Source organism: Gobio gobio, assembly GCF_949357685.1.
Source record: "Gobio gobio genome assembly, chromosome: 1".
NCBI classification, from domain to species: domain Eukaryota; kingdom Metazoa; phylum Chordata; class Actinopteri; order Cypriniformes; family Gobionidae; genus Gobio; species Gobio gobio.
In genome coordinates this window covers 78,077,738-78,101,258 of record NC_137097.1, presented here as the reverse complement: position 1 = coordinate 78,101,258, position 23,521 = coordinate 78,077,738, and the positions used below count along the sequence as shown (strand labels likewise).

The following is a 23,521-nucleotide window of genomic DNA, read 5'->3' as shown; positions in this document are numbered from 1 at the left end:
TTCATGCAGAGCAAACTAAATATTTAAAAGGAAGATCTAAACTGGGAAATATTAATTGTATATGAATGATAAATATAGAAAATATTGTCATTTCCATAAAGATTTTATAATATTATGTAACTTAAATGATTTATTTATTAATAAGTTCATTTATACTACATTTTATAAAATCTTAAAAATCATGAAGAAATTACTATAACGTAATGATATTTTCTATATTTATCATTAATACACAATAACTATATTTGTGTGTGAAACTGGGAATATCAGAGATTTTTAAATCGAATGGTATGAATGATTATGAATTGTTTCCAGGCCTTTTGACTTTTTCAGTTTGGTCTTTATTAAATACTATAATTAATAATAAATAATTAAATAAAGACAAACCAAAAAAATAAAAATACAATTGTAACAGGCCTAAAAATTAGTTTCGACATTCTTTACATTTTGTAAAAAAAAACACACCCAGACTGTTTTTAGAACATATTAAGACACATTATAAGCAAAAAGAAGCTACATGACACGTACAGGAAGCTACAGCAGAAGTGTGCGTGTGTGTGTGTGTGTGTGTGTGTGTGTGTGTGTGTGTGTGTGTGCGTTTGACTAGTGTTGGGAAATCTGATCAAGACCAAACTAAATTGAGGACGCCATTTTCTTTTAGGTTTGGATTAGTTGTCAGTCATTAAAATCAGCATTATATAGAATACGTCACGCGTGTGTGTGTGTGTGTGTGTGTAGGACTCACATATGCAGGGCGCTCTGGGCTTTGGCGGCTTCATGAGGGCTACTGTAGCGAATCAGAGCGCTGCCCTGCGTCAGGCCGAGGTGAAAGGTCAGCAGGGGGCCATGCTGCAGACAGATGGTCCTCAGGGTGGAGCCGTCGATCTGCACAGACGTGAACACACCTCATCCTGATGCTTTGCACACACACACACACACACACACACTGACTCACATGAAGCGCCCACTGACTCAGACACACTCCCGTTAAAACGGCTCGGTTTATTTAAAGCTAAACTGTGATATTTTCCTCCATCTAGTGGTGAACTTGTATATGACCATCCAGTGAATATTAGTTTCTGTTCCTCTCAATTCCGATTTCGCTTTAACTCCTACGGTGGCCGATTTAGTCCAAGATTAACATGGCTTCCAGTTTGACCTCGTCCACATTCGACACGGTGCCATCAAGTGTTAAAACGCCAAAGGCCAAGAATTTACGGGAATGTCCCTCTTTGGCTAATGTACTTTCAAGATGGAGGAGCAACATGGCGACCCGCATTCGAACCCTCACCTGTATGTATTTTCAATAAACTTACGAGAATACTTTATTACTTGAAAGAAGTAAATATACATTAATGAGCACATATATTTTTGAAAGAACTGTTTTTAGCTAAGAATTAACTAAAAAAGTGACACAGTGTAGCTTTAATGCTTGTGAAAGAAGCCTCGTCTGCTCACCAAGGCTGCATTTATTTATTGATCAAAAATACAGCGAAACGGTCGAATATCACTGCAATTTAAAAACGGCTGTGAGACGTCATGTGATCAAAGCTGATCTCTCGATTCGAAATTGCAACATTTTCCGTGTTTTCTCTGTATTTTTGACCGAATAAACTCCGCTGTACCTGTGGCGTGAGGTTCCGCAGTAACAGCCATGACTTTCCCGCCGACGCTCCTCCGTCGCTCCACTCTGAAGAACACGATACAGGGACAGGTTGAGCTTCAGGCGGTCCGCTGCTCATGTGTGAGGGCGGTGTGTGTCTGTAGTACCTGATTTAAAGGGCGACTCCGGGCCGCTGGCTCCGCCTCCCCAGGCCCGGGGCATCCGAGGCCCCTCCGCCAACCACGGCTGCTTCTGACTGCTGAGGCCCGGAGGGGGGCGGGGCAGGTGAGACGTGTTCCGATTGGTCCGCCACGATTTGCCGTGTCCAATGGGCTCCGGCGGCCAGCTGGACTTCAGCTCCGAGTATTTCGCTGGAAACGTTACGAAATATCACCAACTGAGTTTGACATTGAAACGCCTAAAAAACCCTCAACTGTCACACGCCTTTTGATCGCCTTTTTTTCATATCACATATTTAAAGGGTTAGTTCACCCAAAAATGAAAATTCTGTCATTAATGACTGACCCTCATGTGGTTGGACACCCGTCAGACCTCCGTTCATCTTCAGACACAAATGAAGATATTTTAGTGTAAATCTGATGGCTCTGAAAGGCCTCCATTGGCTCAACTTTACACTCTCAAGACCCTTAAAAGACACTAAAGACTAAAGTTACAAAGTCCATCTCACTACAGCGGCTCTACAATAACTTTATGAATCGGCGAGAATAGTTTCTGTGCGCAAAAAACCCCTAAATAACGACTTATATAGTGATGACGATTTCAAAACACGGCCTCATGAAGCTTCGAAGCGTTATGAATCAGTGAGTCGATTCAGCAGTTTGAATTGCCATATTTCAGCAGTTTGACACGCGATCCGAATCATGAATCGACTCACTGATTCATAACGCTCTGAACCGCTGAATCGACTCACATTCGTCATCACTATGTAAGTCGTTATTTAGGGTTTTTTGCGCACAAAAACTATTCTCGCCGATTCATAAAGTTATTGTAGAACCGCTGTAGTGAGATGGACTTTGTAACTTTAGTCTTTAGTGTCTTTTAAGGGTCTTGAGAGTGTAAAGTGCATTGTGCCAAAGGAGGCCTTTCAGAGCATCAGATTTACACTAAAATATCTTCATTTGTGTCTGAAGATGAACGGAGGTCTGACGGGTGTCGAACGACATGAGGGTGAGTAATTAATGACACAATTTTAATTTTTGGGTGAACTAACCCTTTAAGTAAATATCATAAATTAGGTATCATTCGAAAGCTTAAAAAAGTTTTGAAATCGGACATTGTGTTACCATGGAAACGGTACTCCTAAATAATTCTAGCGGGCTCCTCCCCCTAGTGGGCGGTGTCATGTTTCATATTACAACAATTCATTTTAACTACTTTATAATCAAAATCTTGTTCAATCTTGACAAAAACACATATCGAGTCTCAAGGGTCCAATATTTTGGTGACTGTTTTGTGGTGGAAGTGATATTTGGATATAAATTTACAGGTAAAAGCATCAACCCTCTCCTCTCTCTGGGGTTCTTCATTTATGGGTCACACTCAGGACCATCGGGTCAAAAATGACACGGAGGGCGGGATTAAGATAAAAAAAGATTTGAGTAAAATCAATGAAATATATATTTTTGTTCAATAATATTTTTTTTCTTTTTTGGTGTTTTGAGATAATTATATTTATGCAATAATTATGACCCATTTTTTCTCATTGAATATATATATATATATATATAATTTTATTTGTATTTTTTTTATTGAAGCTGTATTTCATTTTAGAGTCAAGCCTAGGCCTCATGAAAGCAAATTTTTAAATGAGATCGGTGCCATCCGGTGGAGCATTTTTATCACGCAATAGCACATTTTTACCACTATAGTGGATCTTGCGTTTTATAAAAAAGCGTAAAAAATCGTAGCTTCATCGGAATGGTCCGAAACTTGGTGACTTTTTGGTACTTGGTACATGAACACCCAAAAAAATTGGGGACAGGATTTGAAAAGTCTAAGTGGTCGTAAAAAAAAGTCACACTCAGGACCTTCGGGTCAAAAATGACCCCCATAGGAAATGAATGGGAAATTCGTTTTTTTCTGCATACAATCTACAAATCAGCCAGGATGAGGAAAAAGGACTCAACAGTGATGGGGTGAATCTCTAAAACATCAAGAGTGCAACACAGACAAAAAAATACACAAACACACACACACAAAAACACACGCACACACAAATTAACGCGTGTCATTCCAAAAGCTAATTGTGTTTTTGTGTGTGTGTGTGTGTGTGTGTGTGTGTGTTTTTTTGTCTGTTTTACACTCTTGATGTTTTAGAGATTCACCCCTTCAATGTTGAGTCCTTTTTTTCTGCATCCTGGCTGATTTGTAAATTGTATGCACAAAAAAACTCTGTATTTTCATATTTTTGCCAATTTCCCATTCATTTCCTATGGGGGTCATTTTTGACCTGAAGGTCCTGAGTGTGATTTTTTTCACAACCACTTTGACTTTTCAAATCCTGTCCCCAATTTATTTTGGGTGTTCATATACCAAGTACCAAAAAAGTCACCAAGTTTCGGACCATTCCGATGAAGCTACGATTTTTACGGTACAGCGCCTAAACAAAATCTCATGGGAACTTCAATTTTTGTGATATCAACTTCAAATTTGGTTAGACACATGGCTTTGATTTTATAGTAAAACATTTTTTTGTAAAATATATATTTTATATGAAATAAAAAATATTTAGTACGGTATTTTTCATTTACAGTAAATTTAAATTTCCATAACTTTTTCATACTTTCATATTTTTCACTTGTCTTCTTTAAAACGGGACCAAACTTAGGTCTATATTCCAAAGCACTCTTGAATTAAGTTTGGATAGTGCATTTTGATGTGTATTCTCCAAAAGGGCGGGGACAGTTAAGGGGTAAAGACACACAGTGAAGAGGGTTTTGGGGCGTTACCTGTGCCGTGTGCAGCGAGGGGCGTTTCTGAGGCACTGTATGGCCAGGCACCAGGTGAAGGCATACAGGTGTTCAGAGAGTTTGACCCTGAAAAACACATTCACGCATATTACATTACACTTCTTTCACTGATCAAAACATTGCTTTTGCACTCCTGATGACTTTATCAAGTAAACGTAAGAAAACCTTTGATATTGTTAGTAATATAGACCTCTCAAACTCAGTACCTGTGTTGTCTTGCAGCAGATGATGTTCGGTATCACCAAGCACGGCGGTTCCCATCATCCCCGCAGGGGTCATGTAGGGGTCAGGCTCGGGCTCAGGGCTCTGGACGCCCTTCCACGGGACGCCCGGCTGAAACTCTGAGATATTACAGCAATAAATAAATGTGATCTGCAGGGTTTTTTAAACATTGAACCAGTCTAACGACACACTCGCTGAGCTTGAGATTAAATAACTGAACGATACTAGCCATCACAATCTGGCCCTTGTCAAACTCGCTCAAATCCTTACGCTTGCCCATTTTTCCTGCTTCTAACACATCAACTCTGAGGACAAAATGTTCACTTGCTGCCTAATATATCCCACCCACTAACAGGAGATCATCAGTGTTATTCACTTCACCGGTCATAATGTTATGCCTGACAGGTGTATATTCCCATAGAAAACATTGCATTGGGTTTTTTGATCAAATAAATGCAGCCTTTGTGCGCAGAAGAGACTTCTTTCAAAAACATTTAAGATATCCGTTTTGAACAGTAGTGTAGAAATGCGTATAAATGAGATCTAGGCATTCATAATAATAATAATAATAATAATACGAGCTGCATGATCTGAATGTTACCTGGAGGCCAGGTGGGGTTTGCAGGAGGCGTGTCCATTTTAGCAGCCGCGCTTCTGTGCCAGCCGCCGCCCATCATGTCAAACTGAGAGAACGAGCCGCCTCCGGCCAGCTTTACCGGCCCTGAACACACACACACACACACACACACATCATGAGCTTATTTTTCCCGAATTCTGTATTCAAGGGCCAGAAAGGTAGTTAAGACATTGAACCACTAGAAGTCACATGGACAATGCTAACAATCTTATACTACAATACTTATTTATGTACAATAATTATGTGACATTTGTTATATATGACTGGTTTCCGCAATTCCCTTTTAAGTGCAAATCATAGGGCCCTACATTCAGTGCCTGTGTGTGTGTAGTATCTTACCATTGTGTAGCGTTTGCTCCGGCGGGGAGGGCGTCAGACTGTTTCCATCCATCATCCACTTAAATCGAGACTGAGTCCCGTCCTTCATACCAGCAGGAGAACTCATCAGAGAGTCCAGATCGGATCCGCCCGCAAAACCTGAGACGATGAAAATGTCTTAATAAAACCATTTAAAGCAGGACATTTGAATAAACCACATTTAATAGTGTAAGTCCTCACCTGAGAACGCAGCTGGAGCTTTGCTGTGCAGCTCAGATCCTCCCATGGCCGAATGCACAGACACATCAGGATGCTTGTGAGCGTTTATGCCCAGGTGATGGAGATGCGCGTCTGGGTGTTTGGGGACGTGTCCTACCATGGGCGACGGCGAGAGTTTGGGCCCGCTGACCCCCTGTTGCTGCTGTAGGATAGCCATGATCCGCGCCAACTACGGAGAAAACACACGTTAGTGAGCAGGCTTTATAGGGTCAAGCCAGTAGAGGGCGCTGTGCAGTTCTGTGGATAATTAAGCAGGGGGTGAGGGGTTACGCTGTACCTGCTGTGGGTCGTGCTGTTGTCTTACAGGAGGAGGAAACTTCCTCTGATTCAGAAACTGCTGCTGCTGCTGTTGTTGTTGTTGTTGTTGTTGTAGTATCAGCTGACAGGCCTGGGACAAGGAACGTATATAAAACATTAAAACAACACTTCTTAAACGGCTTTTGTTATTTTGCAGGAGCAAATGTGATGCATACCAATTGGAATTGCTGCATGTGTGGATGAATGCCACTGAGCATGGCGATTTGCTGGGGGGAGAGCTGTGGAGGGAACATACCCCCACTAGGGGGCGCCATTGGCTTTAGCATCGGCCCAGGAACCTGCAGAAACACGGAGCAACCTTGAGCTAATAAACGTCCATTCATCACAAGTGTGAAAAACAAGAACCCAAACTCACCTGAGGTGGCAGGAACTGGGGAGGCACTTGTGCTCGTATCCCGGGGGAAGGGTTTAAGGGGTGCACACCAGCCTGATGCATCCCTCTCAATGGAGGAATCCCACCGCTGCCAAACATATTATGACCCCCGACCTTCAAAACAGCAAAGAAGAGCTAAAACTTAGGGCTAAGTCTGTGAAAATCTACATATGGACCCATTGTACCCTTGAGAAAGGTATTTAGGCAATTTAAGTTTGATTTCAAAACTTCACTTAGGACTGGAGTAAGTCCAGTTGCTCTTCCCCCTCGAGATGGTTTGTGCATTTATAATGCCATGCAATCTCAGTTATTAGATACACATTTCCTTCGCCTTCAGTGAAGACGGCATTGGAAGGGTCTCAGTACCTTGTCCATGTAAGGTCCGGTCTCCCCACATGGCATCTCTTTGGAAGTCTGTGAGCGGAAAGCTCCCCCGATCCTGCCGCCTCTCCGCATCTCACCATCATTCATTCCTCTCCTGTCGTGTCTATCGTGGCCCATACTGGAGTCTTCATCCTGTCATAAACAATCAGCATATTTCTACAGCTCTGCAGCGACACATAAGAGCAAAGAACTCGCTCTCGGTAAGAACTCTCTTACCGTAACGCCCATGTTTGAGAACTGCCGAGTCACGGGAGACGCCCACGAGTCCCCACTGTTACCTTTAAGGGGGCTCTGCGGTAAACAAACCAAAAGTGAGCAGGATGGTTTATGCTTCACTGTTTTCCTTTAAAGTCTTGGCGAGGTCCTTAGGCTATGAAGAGCTTAAACATACCTTAGTGTTGAGTCTCCTGGCCCCCTGGCCTTGCCCCCAGCCCCCAGAATTGTATGTGTTTTGGGATCCCCGACTTCCCCAAACACCAACACCACCATCCTCTTCCTCCCAGCTGGAGTGACGAGATGCATTTGAGCCTTCGTCTCCCCAACCCTCTTGCATAGACTTTGAACCTGAGGAGAACATACATGAAGTTTAAAAGTATTCCCAGGGAAAACCGCAGACTTGGCAACCATGTGTACTTGGACAGGCTCTTACCAGACTTGGCAGAATGGGAATGGGAATGGGAATGGGAGTTTCCCCATCCTCCACCTTTCCCTGTTTCACTCGATTCTGCCCAGCCACTTGGTGCATCAAACGATTTCCCCCAAGAGGCCGCGCCGCTGTCCCCAGATGGTTCGGACGGACCACTGCCGCGTGTCCATGTTGCCGGAACTAGAAAGTGTACATGTGTTAAATGAAAGGGAAGTTTCTAAACCAAAAAAAAAATGGTTTAACTGATTCAACATGAACTGCTGCCTTCTTACCCGAGTTCTTAGATGCAGTTCCAGGCTGTCTTCCAGACGACGACTGCTGCTGTTGGGCCGGTGCGCTGTTCTTATCCCACAGATTGACGTTCTTGCTGTTGTAGCGTGTCGGATCGCCCCATGCAGACGTGCCATCATCGATCTCCATCTTTCGGCTGATGGACTGAGGCGAGGGTTCATCCCACCCACTCGGCTCTACAGCTGAAGCAATCTGAGGGATGGGCCCACAGGTCCACCCGGACTCTTTGTTCTGGTCGTCCGGCTCTCCTGGATGACCCCTGTCCTGCAAGGCCTTTGGATATCCCGGCATTTGCTGCTGGGTCTGCGATTGCTGCTGCGGTTGTTGATTTTGGGTTTTAAGTGCTGTTTGTTTGTTTGGTATCTGTGACGGAGGAAGCTTTTCGCCCCATCCCTGGTGCTGTTTGACACTGCCGCCTCCGTTACCGCCCCAGCCACCACTCCGCTGTCCCGACTCTTCCGGGCTGCCCTCGTCCTGATTCTTGCTGTCGCTGCCTCTCTCTTCCTTCCAGCCTCCACCCTCAGACAATGCCGTCCACTCACTTCCACCACCCTGGTTCCACCCCGTTCCTTCCCTCCTGGACGTACCTTCAACCTCCTGGTCTTCACCCCAGCCACTCCCTTTGCGGCCGACCCCAGCACTCATTTCTCCATGCCCGGTCCACCCTTGAGCTCTACCCAACTGTCTAACCTCCTGCTTCTGCATTTTGGAGCTGGAAAGATCACCTGCATTCCGCCTACTGCGGTCGGGGTGCACTTCTGCATCCCAACCAACGTTCCCACTGCCGCCCTCGAAATCCCAGGCAACGTTCTGCTTGATCTGGGTCTTGCCCCATCCCGTGTTGCACAGCACTTTCGGATCCAGGTTAGTGTGATTGATCATGGTCTTTAAGGCTTCTTCTGGGTGGAGGGCCTGACATTTGGAGGGACTCTGGACCAGATTGTGGGCTTGCATCCCATCCTCATTGCCTTCTCTACCAGTCGCTTCTCCCTCTGACCCATTCCAGGCATCTCCTGCTTTCTGATTGTCGTCTCTTGATGCCGCACTGTTTGCAAGCTTTGAAGAGTCCTGTAAACTATCCGTTCTTACCTCAGAGATCTCTCTCACATCCTCTTTTGATGCTTCAACTGCTGAGTTTGAGGTCCATCCTGTAGCTGCCTGTTTGTTTGAACCTACTGCGTCTCCATCCCACCTTCCCTGAGAGATATCAGCTGAACTTCCACCTACTGCATCACTGCTCTTCCCAACAGGGTCTTGTCCTGTATCCCACAAATCCGCACAGGAGACTCGAACATCTCCACCATCCTTTGGTCCAGCTTGCAGCTCTGCCCAATCCCTCATAATGGGCTCTTTGTTCTTGCAGAGTGTCTGGTACAGCGCTGGACTCAAGGGTGCAGGAGGAGATTCCTCAGAGGCAGTGTGAGTTAAGAGATCTCGACCTGGGTCATCAGGGTTCTCAGGACTGTAGTTTGGGTTTAGACCTCGAGTGCCCTCTTGGTCTCCAGAAGGTAGCGACACCTTGGAATTGAAGTGTTGAGTGACTCCTTTAATGGATTCTTTATTCTCGGACTGTGAGGATGCACCTCCTACCGCACTGGCTTCTGCATATTCAGAGAGTTGAGAAGAACTGTTCATTCCCAGGGCGGCAGACTCATCCATCCCTAACCTGGCAGACTGTGGGGTCTGATCACTATTCCAATGATCTTCCGGTCTTGGCCATTTCTCTACATCAGAATTGTCCTTTTCCATTCCCTGAGCGGAGGCTTGACCTTCTGAGCCCAGCCCCCATGTGTAATTTGCATAAGTGGGAGTGGCAGAGGCGTCAGACGATGAGTGCGGAGAAACTGAATCTACCGTATGATCTGAAAGACGAATACAAAGAACAACAAAATAATCAATATATGAAACTCAACATAAATAAACATACACATCGTTCAAAAGTTTGGGGGCACTATGATTTAAAAAAAAGAAATTGATAGTTCGATTCAGTAAGGATGCATGAAATTGATCAAAAGTTACAAAAATAAATGCTGGTGATTGTAAATTTCCACACTTCACTTGCACAACTATTTTCAACATTAATAATAATAATAATAATAATAAATGATTATTGAGGAGCAAATCAGCATATTCGAATGATTTCTGAAGGGTCACGCGACCCTGAAGACTCTAGTACTATGGCGGCCAGTTTCATAATGGCTCAATATATTTAAACTTCTCATAATAACATTAAAGGAACACGCCACTATTTGTGAAAATAGGCTAATTTTCCGTCTCCCCTAGAGTTAAACAGTTGAGTTTTACCGTTTTTGAATCCATTCAGCCAATCTCCAGGTCTGGCGGTAGCACTTTTAGCATAGCTTAGCATAGATCATTGCATCTGATTAGACCGTTAGCATCTCGCTCAAAAACGACCAAAGAGTTTCGATATTTTTCCTGTTTAAAACTTGACTCTTTTGTAGTTACGTGTACTAAGACCGACGGAAAATAAGAAGTTGTGATGTTCTAGACCGATATGTCTTGGAAATATACTCTTATTCCTGCGTAATAATCAAGGAACTGCCGTACCATGAGTGCAGCGGAGAAATGATATTACGCAGTGCCTGAAAATAGGCTAACTTCTATCAACATAACCAACGTGACAACCTGCTTGCACAGGGATAGCTGGGGACTATTTTCAGGCGCTGCGTAATATCATTAAAGGATTAGTTCACTTTTAAATAAACTTTTGCAGATAATTTACTCACCCCCATGTCATCCAAGATGTCCATGTCTTTCTTTCTAAAGTCAAAAAGAAATTAAGTTTTTTGATGAAAACATTCCAGGGTTTTTCTCCATATAATGGACTTCAATGGGCTCCAAACGGTTCAAGGTCCAAATGACAGTTTAAGTGCAGCTTCAAAGGGCTTTAAACGATACCAAACGATGAATAAGGGTCTTATCTTTATGCTATTATTTTACCTCTTATCAGACGAATGTGATCATCTCTGAGCTCCGGCATAACTTCCACTAAGTGAGGTCAAAATACAAGCCTGGTCATAGACGTATCAATCGTAGATGCCTCATTAGCGCCTGCACGGATCAGTATAATGAGGCATCTACATCGCTACATCTATGACCACGCTCGTATTTTGACCTCACTTAGCGGAAGTTATGGCGGAGCTCAGAGACGATCACGTTCGTCTGATAAGAGGTAAAATAACAGCAAAAATACTGCTGGTTTCTCTCAGAAACTGATGGTTTGTCTAGATAAGACCCTTATTCATCATCTGGTGTCGTTTAAAGACCTTTGAAGCTGCACTGAAACTGTCATTTGGACCTTGAACCGTTTGGAGCCCATTGAAGTCCATTATATGGAGAAAAACCCTGGAATGTTTTCATCAAAAACCTTCATTTCTTTTCGACTTTATAAAGAAAGACATGGACATCTTGGATGACATGGGGGTGAGTAAATTATCAGCAAAAGTTTTTTTAAAAGTGAACTAATCCTTTTAATTGATTACATATAAATTTAATTCAATTGGAAAAATATCGAAACTCTTTGGTCATTTTAGAGCGAGATGCTAACGGTCTAATCAGATTCAGTGTTCTATGCTAAGCTATGCTAAAAGTGCTACCGCCAGACCCGGAGATCGACTGAATGGATTAAAAAACGGTCAAACTCAACTGTTTAACTCTAGGGGAGTCGGAAAATGAGCCTATTTTCAGAAAATGAAATAGACGTGTTCCTTTAAAGATCTTTAATGTTTTGTGCCATTGCTTTGCCAAAGTGTCAAACGAACTATTGAAAGACTGCAATTTTATTAAATAAGTATATAGTCTGTTTACGCTGCGAATCAAAGTGAAGTGTGCACTTTTCTCACGCGATCAGCACGCATTATTTTCACATTCTGACATCTCTCTTTTGTGGCTCATTTTATCTGTAAAAGAATACGTGCCTAATAATTCTGCACACCTGAATAGAAGACGTTTCTCAACATGAACAATTATACATCACTTATAAATGATTAAAGCTACACTGTGTGATATTTTCCCCCATCTAGTGGTGAAAAGGTATATGACCATCCAGTGAATTTTAGTTTCTGTTCCTCTCAATTCCGATTTCGTTTTAACTCCTACGGTGGCCGATTTAGTCCAAGATTAACTTGGCTTCCAGTTCGACCTCGTCCACATTCGACACGGTGCCTGTGGGATATTCTGTGCGCAGTGGGATGGTTGGAACTCAACTGGCCTAATTATTCGGCTAGAAAGAACTGCAGCTAATCCAGAGTGAACTTTGATGATAGTAATGTTTATTCAGTCATCCAATTGCAAGGCATAAACAGGTTTGCATGGATATGTACATAAATGTGGTTTCTGTGAGAGAACAAATTAGGATGGGAAATATACATGATAATGACATGACAGAATATACACAGTTAAGAACTGTATAACTATACTTATAAGTTACATTTGTATAATGTAACCGTAAACCAGAGCTTATTGTACCACATATAGGCGCTAAATGCAGCTGCATTAAAAGGAGCGGAGCTGCCGCTGCTGCTGCTAACAAGCGGTGTCCGGTTACAAAAGTGTGTGCGCAGGTTTAGCTCTGTATAACAAGTGTTAATATGCCGATCAGACCTGATACATATTTCCATCAACATACATTACAAGCACATATTTTCTATAAACGAATAAACATTGTTAATAACTGAATGACTATTCAAATAGGTGAGCATTACGCTATTGTATGTTGACACAAAAATACTTCTGAGGTGACATCAACTGAATTACATGATGACACACTCTGAAACACATCTACAATGACAATAACTATTATTACTTACGGAGTTAACGCACAGAAATACCACACAAGGAAAAACAGACTTTTGAGGAATAAACAAGCCAGGAAAACTCCGTATAACTCTGTTACTGGAGCTGCTGAGATGAAAACTCTCTGCGCATGCACCAGACAAGTCTGAACAAGTTGACGCGCACAGTGTTAAAACCATAGACCGTAAAAAAATAGGTTAAAACCGGTTAAAACGCGAAAGGCGAAGCTTGAATTTACGGGTATGTCCCTCTTTGGCTAATGTACTTTCAAGATGGAGGGGCAACATGGCGACCACCGTTAGATCCCATTACCTTATGTATTTTCAATGGCATATTATAAACTTACGAGAATACTTTATTACTTGAAAGAAGTAAATATACATTAATGAGCACATATATTTTTGAAAGAACTAAGTGTTTTTAGCTAAGAATAGACTAAAAAAGTTACACAGTGTAGCTTTAAATACAAAATGAGTAGTAGTTATTAAGATTAATGTGGTTGGTAAAATGTGCCAGGGAAAAATCAACGTAGAACGATATCTTAGTTTTATATATCATTTGTGATTGCAAGACATGCAGTCTACCAATCATTAACACTGCATATATATTGTAACTGTGAAGTTGATGCATTCTTGTCATGATATTCGGCCTCCACAAAATCTGTTCCCAGTCCACAAAAAAAGACAAGAAAACTGCAGGTCTGCAAACAATTTGAATCTTGTCGATCACAAACATCAAAAAATCACTCATGCTAAAAGCTCAACTGCAGTTTCTGCAAAATAAAATCTCAAGGGTTTCTCTTTTGCAAGACTTTATCACAATTCGATTTTGATTATTGTGGATATATATCAGGTACAATACATGGCAAATCTGATCTAATCCTGTAAACTATGGGAGTCAGTTGTAGCCAGTGTTGGGAGTAACGCATTACAAGTAACTTGAGTTACGTAATAATATAACTTTTTCAAAGTAACTATTAAAGTAACGCATTACTTTTCAAATTTACAACAAAATATCTGAGTTACTTTTTCACATGAATTTGACTGACAGCTCTCCTGCTGATGGTTATTGTAGTTCTAGACTAAATGTGAGCATTTATTTATCACACTTGCAAATTATTATTATTTCTGCGTTATGCGTTGCTATTGACGATGGCCATTATAAGGAAGGAAATCCCACTGAATAGAATCTAGCTTAAAAAAGTGCATAGAGCTGCTTTAGTTATTTGTTGTTTGTTGATTTTCAAATATTAAACTTGTTGAAATGTTTTAAGTGTTTGCATCCGTTCTTTTTGAACACTTTCATCTCGTTTGAACAAAACCGTGATAATATTGATAACCGTGATAATTTGGGTCACTATAATCGTGATGTTAAATTTCCATACCGTTTCATCCCTATTACCAATGTCTTGCTGCTGACCTTTGATGATGAAAATTACTAGATTTTTAGTTTTTATTGGTAAAACTTTTTTCTCCTGCATCCTATTCTCCATTATCCAGAGCTGCGCCCTCTACTGGTCATGCGGGAATCTGCATTTTTACCTCAGCCTGGGGCTTATTATTTCAATTTTGGTATGAGAAGAGGTCTTTACAAAAATATAACTTTTTTTTGTTATAAAAAAACAAAAAAAACATGCCCAGCCCAGGTGAGAAAAATTAACGCAAAAGTAACATAACGCATTACTTTTCTTAAAAATTAACTAAGTAACTCAATTAGTTACTTTTTAAGGGAGTAACGCAATATTGTAATTCATTACTTTTCAAAGTAACTTTCCCCAACACTGGTTGAAGCCGACTATTATATTGAAGGTAAAAATGAACTGATTTGTATACAAACACTTAAATTACACTCAATTTCTACATTTAAAATGACGGTCATAAAAACTTGCCAGATTTATTCATGCATGCATTAAAAATTATAATACATATATTTAGCTAAATGCTCTTCTCTAGAGTTAATGTTTCTAGCTGACTAGCGAGTTTATGGACACTGGATATGGTTTTTCTGAGGTTAATGTGACGTTACTGTTTTACTGACGTCTTTCCGCGGTTGAAACACTGATTGAGCGAGTCCATGTGACGTGATACAGTTGTACTCTATCTTTGAACACACTTTCAGATGCTCATTCTTGTTTAGTCCGCGCTGCCACTGGACCGTTCTGTGTCTACTGTAAGTTTTAACTGTGCAGCCCTGAATGAGTCGACCCACCTGAGGCTTCAGCTTGCTCCTGCAGGGGAAGTCGGGGCGTGGCGTCCCCTCCGTTTGCGCCCCCCAGCAGCATGCAGGACAGCGGCGGCTGGCCCCTCTTCAGTAGCACTTTTGGTTCCTGCTGGTTGCGGAAGCGCGGGGGCACCTCACGGGGCATGGAGCGCTGGGACACCGCGGAGGGGGGCTGTCCGTCGGCCACAGCGGTCCACTTTGCATTGTTCCCTCCCTCAGGGGGGTCCGACGAACCCCCGACAACAGGACAGGGGGAGGGTGTTTGGGCGGGACCGGGGCGTGATGAAGCACAGGTAAGGGTGCGGAGAGATGCGGCAGATGGAGGCGAGCCCGATTCTGACACGAGGAGAGCAGTAAGGAAGAAAGTAAATAGCACAGCATGTCCCAAAATGATTTCAACAAATCCTCAAAAGGGCAGAAAATGTCTAAGTTCTGACGCAACAAGCGACTGCTCACTCACAAATATTTGAGTTAATAGTCATGTGCCTCAACAAGTAAAGTCATAACCACAATGATACCTTTGCAAATCGTTAGCTAATGATTAATTAAAGCGGACAACTGGAAGTTAAAATGCACAGCTTCAACCATTGTGGTAATTAATTAACATATGAATTTACACTATTGGTTAATATTAGAGCTAGGCGGTATATATCGAGTATTTACAATATATCGATATATTTTTTAGAAACGATATGGAAAGAGACAATACCGTTTATATCGATATACAGTAGATTGATATACAGCGCGAGTGATTTACATGTTAAGTCAATGCAAAGACGCGAATAGACACGAATTGCGCAAGTTGAAAAATCTGAACTTTGGCGGATATTTGCAGCGTGTTAACCAATCAGGAGCTTGCTCTAGTGACAACAAAGAGGAGAAAATCATACGTGGATACCCGGAGCTGTACGTACTTTATAGAAACAGAAAGGATCTTGCTTGGAAGAAAGTGAGTAAGGAGGTTGGACAGTCTGGTGAGTTGTAAAAAGCGCTCTAGATAGAGTGATTTCAGGGAGATTGGGACACTCTTTGCCATTGAGATGACTTGAAAAAAAAGTGTCCCAATCCCCCTGAATTAACTCTATTGAGCTGGCTAAAGCCGGCACATTGAGCTTATTCACCGTATTTTAAAACAATCCATGTCAGCCATTTCACAACGATTTCCCTCCCATGATGAGAATTCACCTTCATCTGTTGTGAAGTGAATGAATCGAGTAAACTCAAAAATGTTCAAGTATCCAACTACGGGCAAATGGCGCGATTTAGCATCTTTTAGCGAATAGCGTCTGGCGTGAACGCACCTTCTGCAAGTGAATCTCCGATTCTGGAGCAACATGGAGTAAAGTGCCTTGCTCAAGGACACACTGGTGGTGGCAACTGCTGGGTTCAAACCAGCAACCTTTGTGCAAAACTACGGAAAAACTGCATAAAACTTGCGGGTGTTGAACCATCTCACCGGGAAAAGTGTCCCCACGGGTGCGACGCCCCTGAGCAGGTCCTAGTTTGTCCATTTTATCTTAAACGAAGCCAATCCACCAGCAGACGAACCTTCGCCTATCAGCGGGTTGTTCTGTTTGGCCGGTGACCGCACACACACACACACACACACACAGTGGTGAAGTGGCCGTTTGAATTGAACACCGAATCGATTCTGAATTTTCGTTGGATAACGAATCGCGATGCATCGACCTTTTCTCCCACCTCTACAGATGACGCTCGCTGTCTTTGTAGTCTCTGCCGTGTGTCACTATATGAGGACACTTCATGAGAATTTACCGTTTCATGTCATATCATGAACACAGACACTCAAAGGTGTTCACGGCAACCCATCAAAATAAAAGTTCGGTTTAACGTGAAGAAATTGACAGAATATATCAGGCTACTGTTGTACAGTAGATTTAGCGCCGTCTCTATGTTATAATAATAATAATTGTGCCTAGATGGTTGCTTATTTTTCACTTGATCTATTTTTATAAACAATGTTTACTTTTAAACAGCGTACAGCCTTTAAATTTTAATGTATTATTTACATATAATGATTATCACAATGTTACTCATTGCGCGGCTCACATACGGTGAAATTATCATGCAGTCAATAAGTCTACATATATTTTATAAAAACAAGCGGGACTATAACATAACCCATTAAAAACTCAAAGTGTCTGCTCTATTATAGGGATGTGACGGTGAGGAAATTTTCCCACCGGTTAATTGATGTGTGACAACACCGGTAATACCGGTATCACCGGCGGAGGCTTTTACATCTAAAGTAACATGCACACGACCGCTCTGAACTGAAAACGCGCCGGTGCGCACACGTCGTGAATGGCAGCTCGTCTGTAAATGCGCGCTCTGTGAGGCCATGGGTGCGTCTCAATCAGTTCCCTAGTTCAGTAGTCAGGGCACTGATCAAGCATTGATCAGTCTATGATTGAGATGCACGCCATGAATGAATAACAGTTCGTCCCCTTGTTTATACTCGACGCGCCCGCACGAGCGCGAGGGTGCGCGCGGCAAAAAATAAATGAGCGGAGCGCGGAGGCTCGCACTGCGGAGGCAGGCGAAAGTAAACAATGCGCGCTCTGTGCGGCCGTGCACATTTTACTTTCAGTTTTGAATTAGCGCCAATTCGGCTGCGGGTTGCTTGAATTGTTGGTTCATTAGTCTATTATTTTTAATGAAAAACACAGCAACAAAACAAATGACAAACTCCCTTAAATAGGCGCTTTTACGTTTCGCTTTGAAACCAAATCTTCCGCGATCATCTCAGTCAGCTCCTCACTCTTAAATCTGATGAATGACTCCTGCCGCTGCCGAGACTCACGGTCGGATCCTGCTTTATTAAGCAGATACATTCAGTTTTTATTTGTATTGTCTGTTCTCTAACTGAACTAAATTATTTTATTACTATAAAAAAATCAAAAAGACGGTGGGCGGTGCCACGGTGGGCAAGTGATGTAACCGGTGTTGAGTCTGGACACGGGTAACACCGGCAACACCGACTATCGTAGCAAGCCTACTCTATTACAAATAATTTATATAAAAAAATACCCAAAACAGCGATGGAAATGCAGACTAGAAGGGATATTTAAACTTGCTCTGCCCTTACGCCCATGACTCTCTGCGGAGTTGTCAGTTTTGGCTGTTTTTCCAACTTTTAACGGCTCTAATAGATCAGCACGTTCTCATGAAATTAGTATATATATAACAATTTGTATTTATCATGTGATTTATACGCCGAAATGACTTTTTACGTGCATATGATACGCATTGTCAACTAGGTTGAGTGGTGTGGGTTACACCCCAGCATCATGAGCACAGAGCGCCCTTGAACAAACTATAACACACAGAATTATGCCTAAATGTCCGCTTAGGTCGAGTATCCTCGGAAAAGCAGTTTTAAATGAGTTAAATAACGTCTTAAATGAACTTAAAGAGATGTGAGGAAATGGGGAAGTGTGACAGCGCGTCAGATCCGTGTAATGTTTGAGTCACAGCAGCTCTAACTACTAATGAAGTTTGAAGCCTAATAAATGTTCAAAAGCCTCCAGTTACACTGTAATGTTGAATGGCTATAATTAATGTTTAAAATGGGCGAGGGTCTTTTTCATAGAGACATCAGTATCAGTATTAGTAACAGTGAGACTGGCCTTCATTCATTAAAATATGCCATTGAACAAATATTATACCGTCTTTGTTTTCTCTACATTCATTTGGTGATTTGCTGTGAAATTACTACATTATAAAATATATTAAAATATATAAAATGTGTGAATAATCTACGATTAACAGCACTAAAAGAAGGTTTACATTAAAAAATATACTATGCCTACCCACCATCTATCTACCTTTTGTATTTATTGCTTTACTTATTGTATGTTCAGGGATGACAGGCTGATTATCAGACATGCTCTTTATGACTGGATGTAACTTTTGATACTTTGCGGTAAAAGTGGCTCTCCTATTGATTTTGTCCTATCAGTGTGGCTCTCCTTAAAAAATAGTGAAAACCACTGATACATAATAAACGTATTGCTTTTTTAAAAATAGTTAAAAAAAATAAATTCCATAAAAACATTTTGCTGTGGTACCGAGTACTGTAAAATGTGTATAGTATTGGTAGCGACTACTGTAATTTTGGTATGGCAACATCCCTATTCCCTAATTCACAGTATCCGTTCCTTCATTTACAACACACCAGTTTTCATTTCATTAAGAAAACAAAATGTTTAAACCCAAAGGTGTTACATTAGGCTGCAGGTACGAAACTATGTTTTAATTTAAAGTATCTGTGCATTACACAACATAATTTGTACTTGAATTTTATTTATCTGCAACATTCTGTTGTATAATTACAATTTTGCACAATAAATAGGGGTGTAAGTTCGAGTTTTACAAAATTGCTTTTTATTTTTATTCAACAGTGGTTTACTGAAAAAATTGTGTCTGTCCTTAAATAAATTAAATTATAACTAAACGATAATGCCGTAAACTATATAAGGAGCCCATACTCACACATTACTATTAAAGGTTAACAACAGAGCCCAAACTATTAGCCTAAATTCAGCTGCTATTTATTTTTATATATAATAATCAACACTCATAAGCTTCACATAAGGCAGTTTTTGCATTAATTTCTAGATCTAATTATATATATTTTTTCCTCCAATTCGTTGTTGAAATATAATCATTTGTACACATTTTCATGACAGATTTAAACACACATTAAATAAACAAGACATCACTAACAGGCTAAGTAGAATATAATGAATATTAGGGCTGCACAATATATCGAAATTATTGAAATATCGCAAATATACATATCGCAAAAATCTGAATGATTTTAATATGCTATTTCAACATTGTGAAAAGTGTACATTTTAGGTCGACGCATATAGCAGAGAATAGACTGTTAGTTATGGGACTTGCTTGAGGTTAAAAAGAGTTATTAAACGCAATAACTTGCAGAAAAAGTCTCGCTCTGTCTGCTGTCTGACACACACACACACCGAAACGTGCGCACAAGTCGTCGTTTAACACACTCGAACTGTCAAATACACACACAGTTGTGTCAAGGTGGCTGTCTTGATGAGTATTCATGTAAACACAGACAACTATGCTTTAAGTGAAAGATATCAGTTTGGGAAAGAAATAGATTTTACACACTTAAAGCAATATCGTATCACATTATTTAACAAGGATATCGCATATTTCTTCAATATCGCACAGCTCTAATGAATATAACGGCTAATATAGGTCATATATTGAGTGAAAGAGTTAATTTCTCTAGTGAACTCACAGCTGTGGACACTCAATGACTGCCTGAGGTAAATGTTATGCTGCGTGATCATTGTTCTCAAGCTGTTTTATTGACATCTTTCCGTGGTTGAAACACTGATTGAGCGATTACACGACATATGATGCGTTTCAGTAAGTTGCAATGTATCCAACACAGCTAAGAGATGTTATTTTATGCTTATTCTTTACGAAGAGATTACAGCCAATTACAATTCCCTTGTTGTACAGCCTACCGAAGTTAATGACAAGTTTATGATAATAATATTCAAGTTGTGTGTTCAGTGCTGTTCGCGAGTGTCACGATAAAATAAATAATAAAAGCATGATAAGTCACGAAAGACAACTGAATTACTGACTGGATGCGAAAAAAATGGCTCTTTGTTCAAAAAAAGTTCCCAACCCTTTTCAGGGACACAGACGAAAATTAAGACTACAGTCAAAGCTCATTTTTAAGGGGGTTTTGTCAAATAATCGAATGCCCACTGACATGGTTTTGAAAGCTATTTCAGGGTTCCCACTCTTTTTCAGCGATCATTTTCCAGGACTTTCCCAGGACATTTTTAATTTTACTACGACATGCCAAATATTGCTCTCCAAGTCTTTAAAAGGCGTTCAGTTTATTGCCATGACTTAACTATAAAATCAGTTTTTAATATGAGCTCTTAATCATGTTCTGTATATGACAATGGAAGCTTGTTTCCGCCACAGAATAAAAAGAAAAGGTAATTGCAACTTTTTATCTGGCTATTCTGACTCTCTCGCAATTGCGAGTTTACATAATTTTGATAGAAACGCAAAAAAAAGTCAGAATTGCGTGATTTTTTTTTCTAAAAAGTGTTTTTTCCTCAGAATTGGACTTTATAACTTGCAATTGTGAGTTTATATCTCACAATTCAGACTTTATATTAAATTTCCAGGACATTTGACATTTTCTAAAATTTTCCATGCGTTTTCCAGGACTGGAAAATTTGTCATAAATTTTCAAGGTTTTCTAGGACGAGTGGGAACCCTGTATTTATTATTTATTTTTTGGCCTTTAAACTTATTAAAAATGCACATATGTAGATCAGGGAAATCAAAATGTTCTCCCCCGAACTACCTCAAATTTGGGACCTCACTGATTTTAAAAACCCTGCCTATGGCCCTAAGTGAACTGTAAAGTATTTCTCTTTGTTTGAATAACTACTTAAGCCTACCTTACATATTAATACTAAGAGCCCCTTTGGTGTAAAAACACATTAAAGGTCCAATGGCAAGGCATTTTTCTATTATTTTATAATGTTTCCTGAGGTGTACTTATATTGTTAGTATGATTTTTACATCAAAAAAATGTCATAATTTAGAAATAAAAGGCATTTTTTCTATACTGATATTACCCCTCTGACTGAATGCCCTGTTTCAAGGGGCGTGTCTGCTGTGAGACTTCAGTGAAAACGCCCACTGTTGTGATTGGCTGACATCTTTGCATTTGAAATGAGTGTTAGATTATGTTGCGGAGGGGGCGTGGCTTAGCAAGGCACTGCATGCATGAGAGAGAGAGACTGACTGGGCACTCGTGAACCACGGAGAGCTGGAGGAAGTTTTATTGTAACAGACTTCATTGTAATACATCTTATAATTTGTTTTTGTGTACATTTTTGACATTTCTGTGCATTTAAATAGGTTTTAGGTCCGTGTTATCTGTGTAAATAAGTAGGGTCTACGGAGAGGGAGCGCTCGTGAGAGCTCGCGGTTCATCATTCAGTGGGTTTAAGCAGATTAAGAAAGTTTACAGTTTGTTTAGCACCCCCCCGAAAAGACAATAGGTGTGTATGTGCTTGTTTACTGTCATTTGTAATGAGTATGTTTGTGTATTTCGCTGTCTTGTTATTGATCATGCTATGGAGAGAGAGTTTGTGTAAGAGGTGTTTATGCGCACTTCTTTGTTTTTCTTTTTCCGGCGCGATTTTTAATGACCATCCACCGTAAATAAGGGCTCCCCCTCCCTACAAAAGCCAATTTAACCACTGGTTACACCCCTAACAATAAATGTTCTCAAAACGACATACGTTTCTTTCTCTCTTTTAAAAAGAATACGCAGTATTTTGGCTTTCCTAATGTGGCGTTCACACCGGACGCGATTCGCGTGAAGGTGGACGCTTGAACATTTTGAGTTTACTCGCTTCAATCGCGCGTGACATTCGCGTGTGACATTCACTGCACAACAGACGCAAATTCGTGTCATGGGCGGGGCTTCCGCCAGCAGCTCGGCTCGTTGAGAAATGGCTGACATGGGCTGTGTTTACACGTCTTTTTTTTGTTAAAATCTACTGTTAATGTGTGACAAAACGTAGTTTTAAGACTTTTTCAGTCGATAATGTAGTTGTTTAAAGCTCAAACATGTGGTTTATTTATATAAAGAGTGCCTATTTGAACATGTGATCTGGTGTTTTCGGAGTTGTGAGCTCCAGTGGATCAGCTCAGCGCTCATTAACCCGGTGAGAGCAGCCTTTCCTCGGCCAGTCCTTCTGCCGCTGGCTCTGATGTCTCTGTGGCGTCTCTCGAGCTATAATTCATCTTGTAACGGCCGATCTTTGGTCTCATGGATCTATAATTTGTTCCCTGGCAAATCGTTTAGACTGAGGGCAAAGAAAAGTTTCATTACTTTATATTTTTAGGCTATAACTGTACGTTGCAGTTGTAACGTTAGCCGACTAGCACTGACTTTGAATGTTTGACTGAATTGTTTGCTTTATTTCATGTGTAGCTTCTTATACCTTTTACTTATACCTTTGTATTATTGATCATACATAAACTTGCATTTAACAAAAAGAGACTGGGTTGTGTTTCATGTAATTTAATGTTATCACAGTGATAATCATATTGTCTGAACCAGATATTAATATACAGATTTTCTCCTCATTGTTGTCACTACTAGAGCAAGCTCCTGATTGGTTAGCGCGGCGCAAAATATCCGCCAAAGTTCAGAATTTTCAACTTGGGCGATTCGCGCGTTCAAAACGCTCAATTCGCGTCCTTCGCACCGCCTCAATCGCGCCGCAGAATGCCATTTCGCGTCTCTGCATTGACTTAACATGTAAATCACTCGCGCGAATCGCGTCCGGTGTGAACGCACCATAACAATAAA

The 23,521-nt window shown here is 41.0% G+C and overlaps 1 protein-coding gene across 2 annotated transcripts in view; it reads right to left on the bottom strand.

The window, feature by feature from the left end:
- tnrc6bb.1 (trinucleotide repeat containing adaptor 6Bb.1) overlaps positions 1 to 23,521 on the bottom strand; it is a 29,630-nt gene that overhangs the window by 4,888 nt on the left and 1,221 nt on the right. The window contains exons 4-20 of one of the 2 annotated variants that reach the window (XM_079815346.1): positions 15,085 to 15,432; positions 8,043 to 9,923; positions 7,774 to 7,950; positions 7,516 to 7,688; positions 7,341 to 7,415; positions 7,107 to 7,256; positions 6,723 to 6,854; positions 6,523 to 6,645; positions 6,327 to 6,437; positions 6,011 to 6,218; positions 5,792 to 5,929; positions 5,417 to 5,536; positions 4,800 to 4,934; positions 4,573 to 4,659; positions 1,771 to 1,974; positions 1,626 to 1,690; positions 746 to 885 (exon numbers count right to left, since the gene is read on the bottom strand). In XM_079815346.1, the coding sequence (XP_079671472.1) occupies positions 746 to 885; positions 1,626 to 1,690; positions 1,771 to 1,974; positions 4,573 to 4,659; positions 4,800 to 4,934; positions 5,417 to 5,536; positions 5,792 to 5,929; positions 6,011 to 6,218; positions 6,327 to 6,437; positions 6,523 to 6,645; positions 6,723 to 6,854; positions 7,107 to 7,256; positions 7,341 to 7,415; positions 7,516 to 7,688; positions 7,774 to 7,950; positions 8,043 to 9,923; positions 15,085 to 15,432 (4,267 nt within the window). The remainder of the gene's footprint in view (positions 1 to 745; positions 886 to 1,625; positions 1,691 to 1,770; positions 1,975 to 4,572; positions 4,660 to 4,799; positions 4,935 to 5,416; positions 5,537 to 5,791; positions 5,930 to 6,010; positions 6,219 to 6,326; positions 6,438 to 6,522; positions 6,646 to 6,722; positions 6,855 to 7,106; positions 7,257 to 7,340; positions 7,416 to 7,515; positions 7,689 to 7,773; positions 7,951 to 8,042; positions 9,924 to 15,084; positions 15,433 to 23,521) is intronic. The other variant, XM_079815347.1, reaches the window with a different exon arrangement.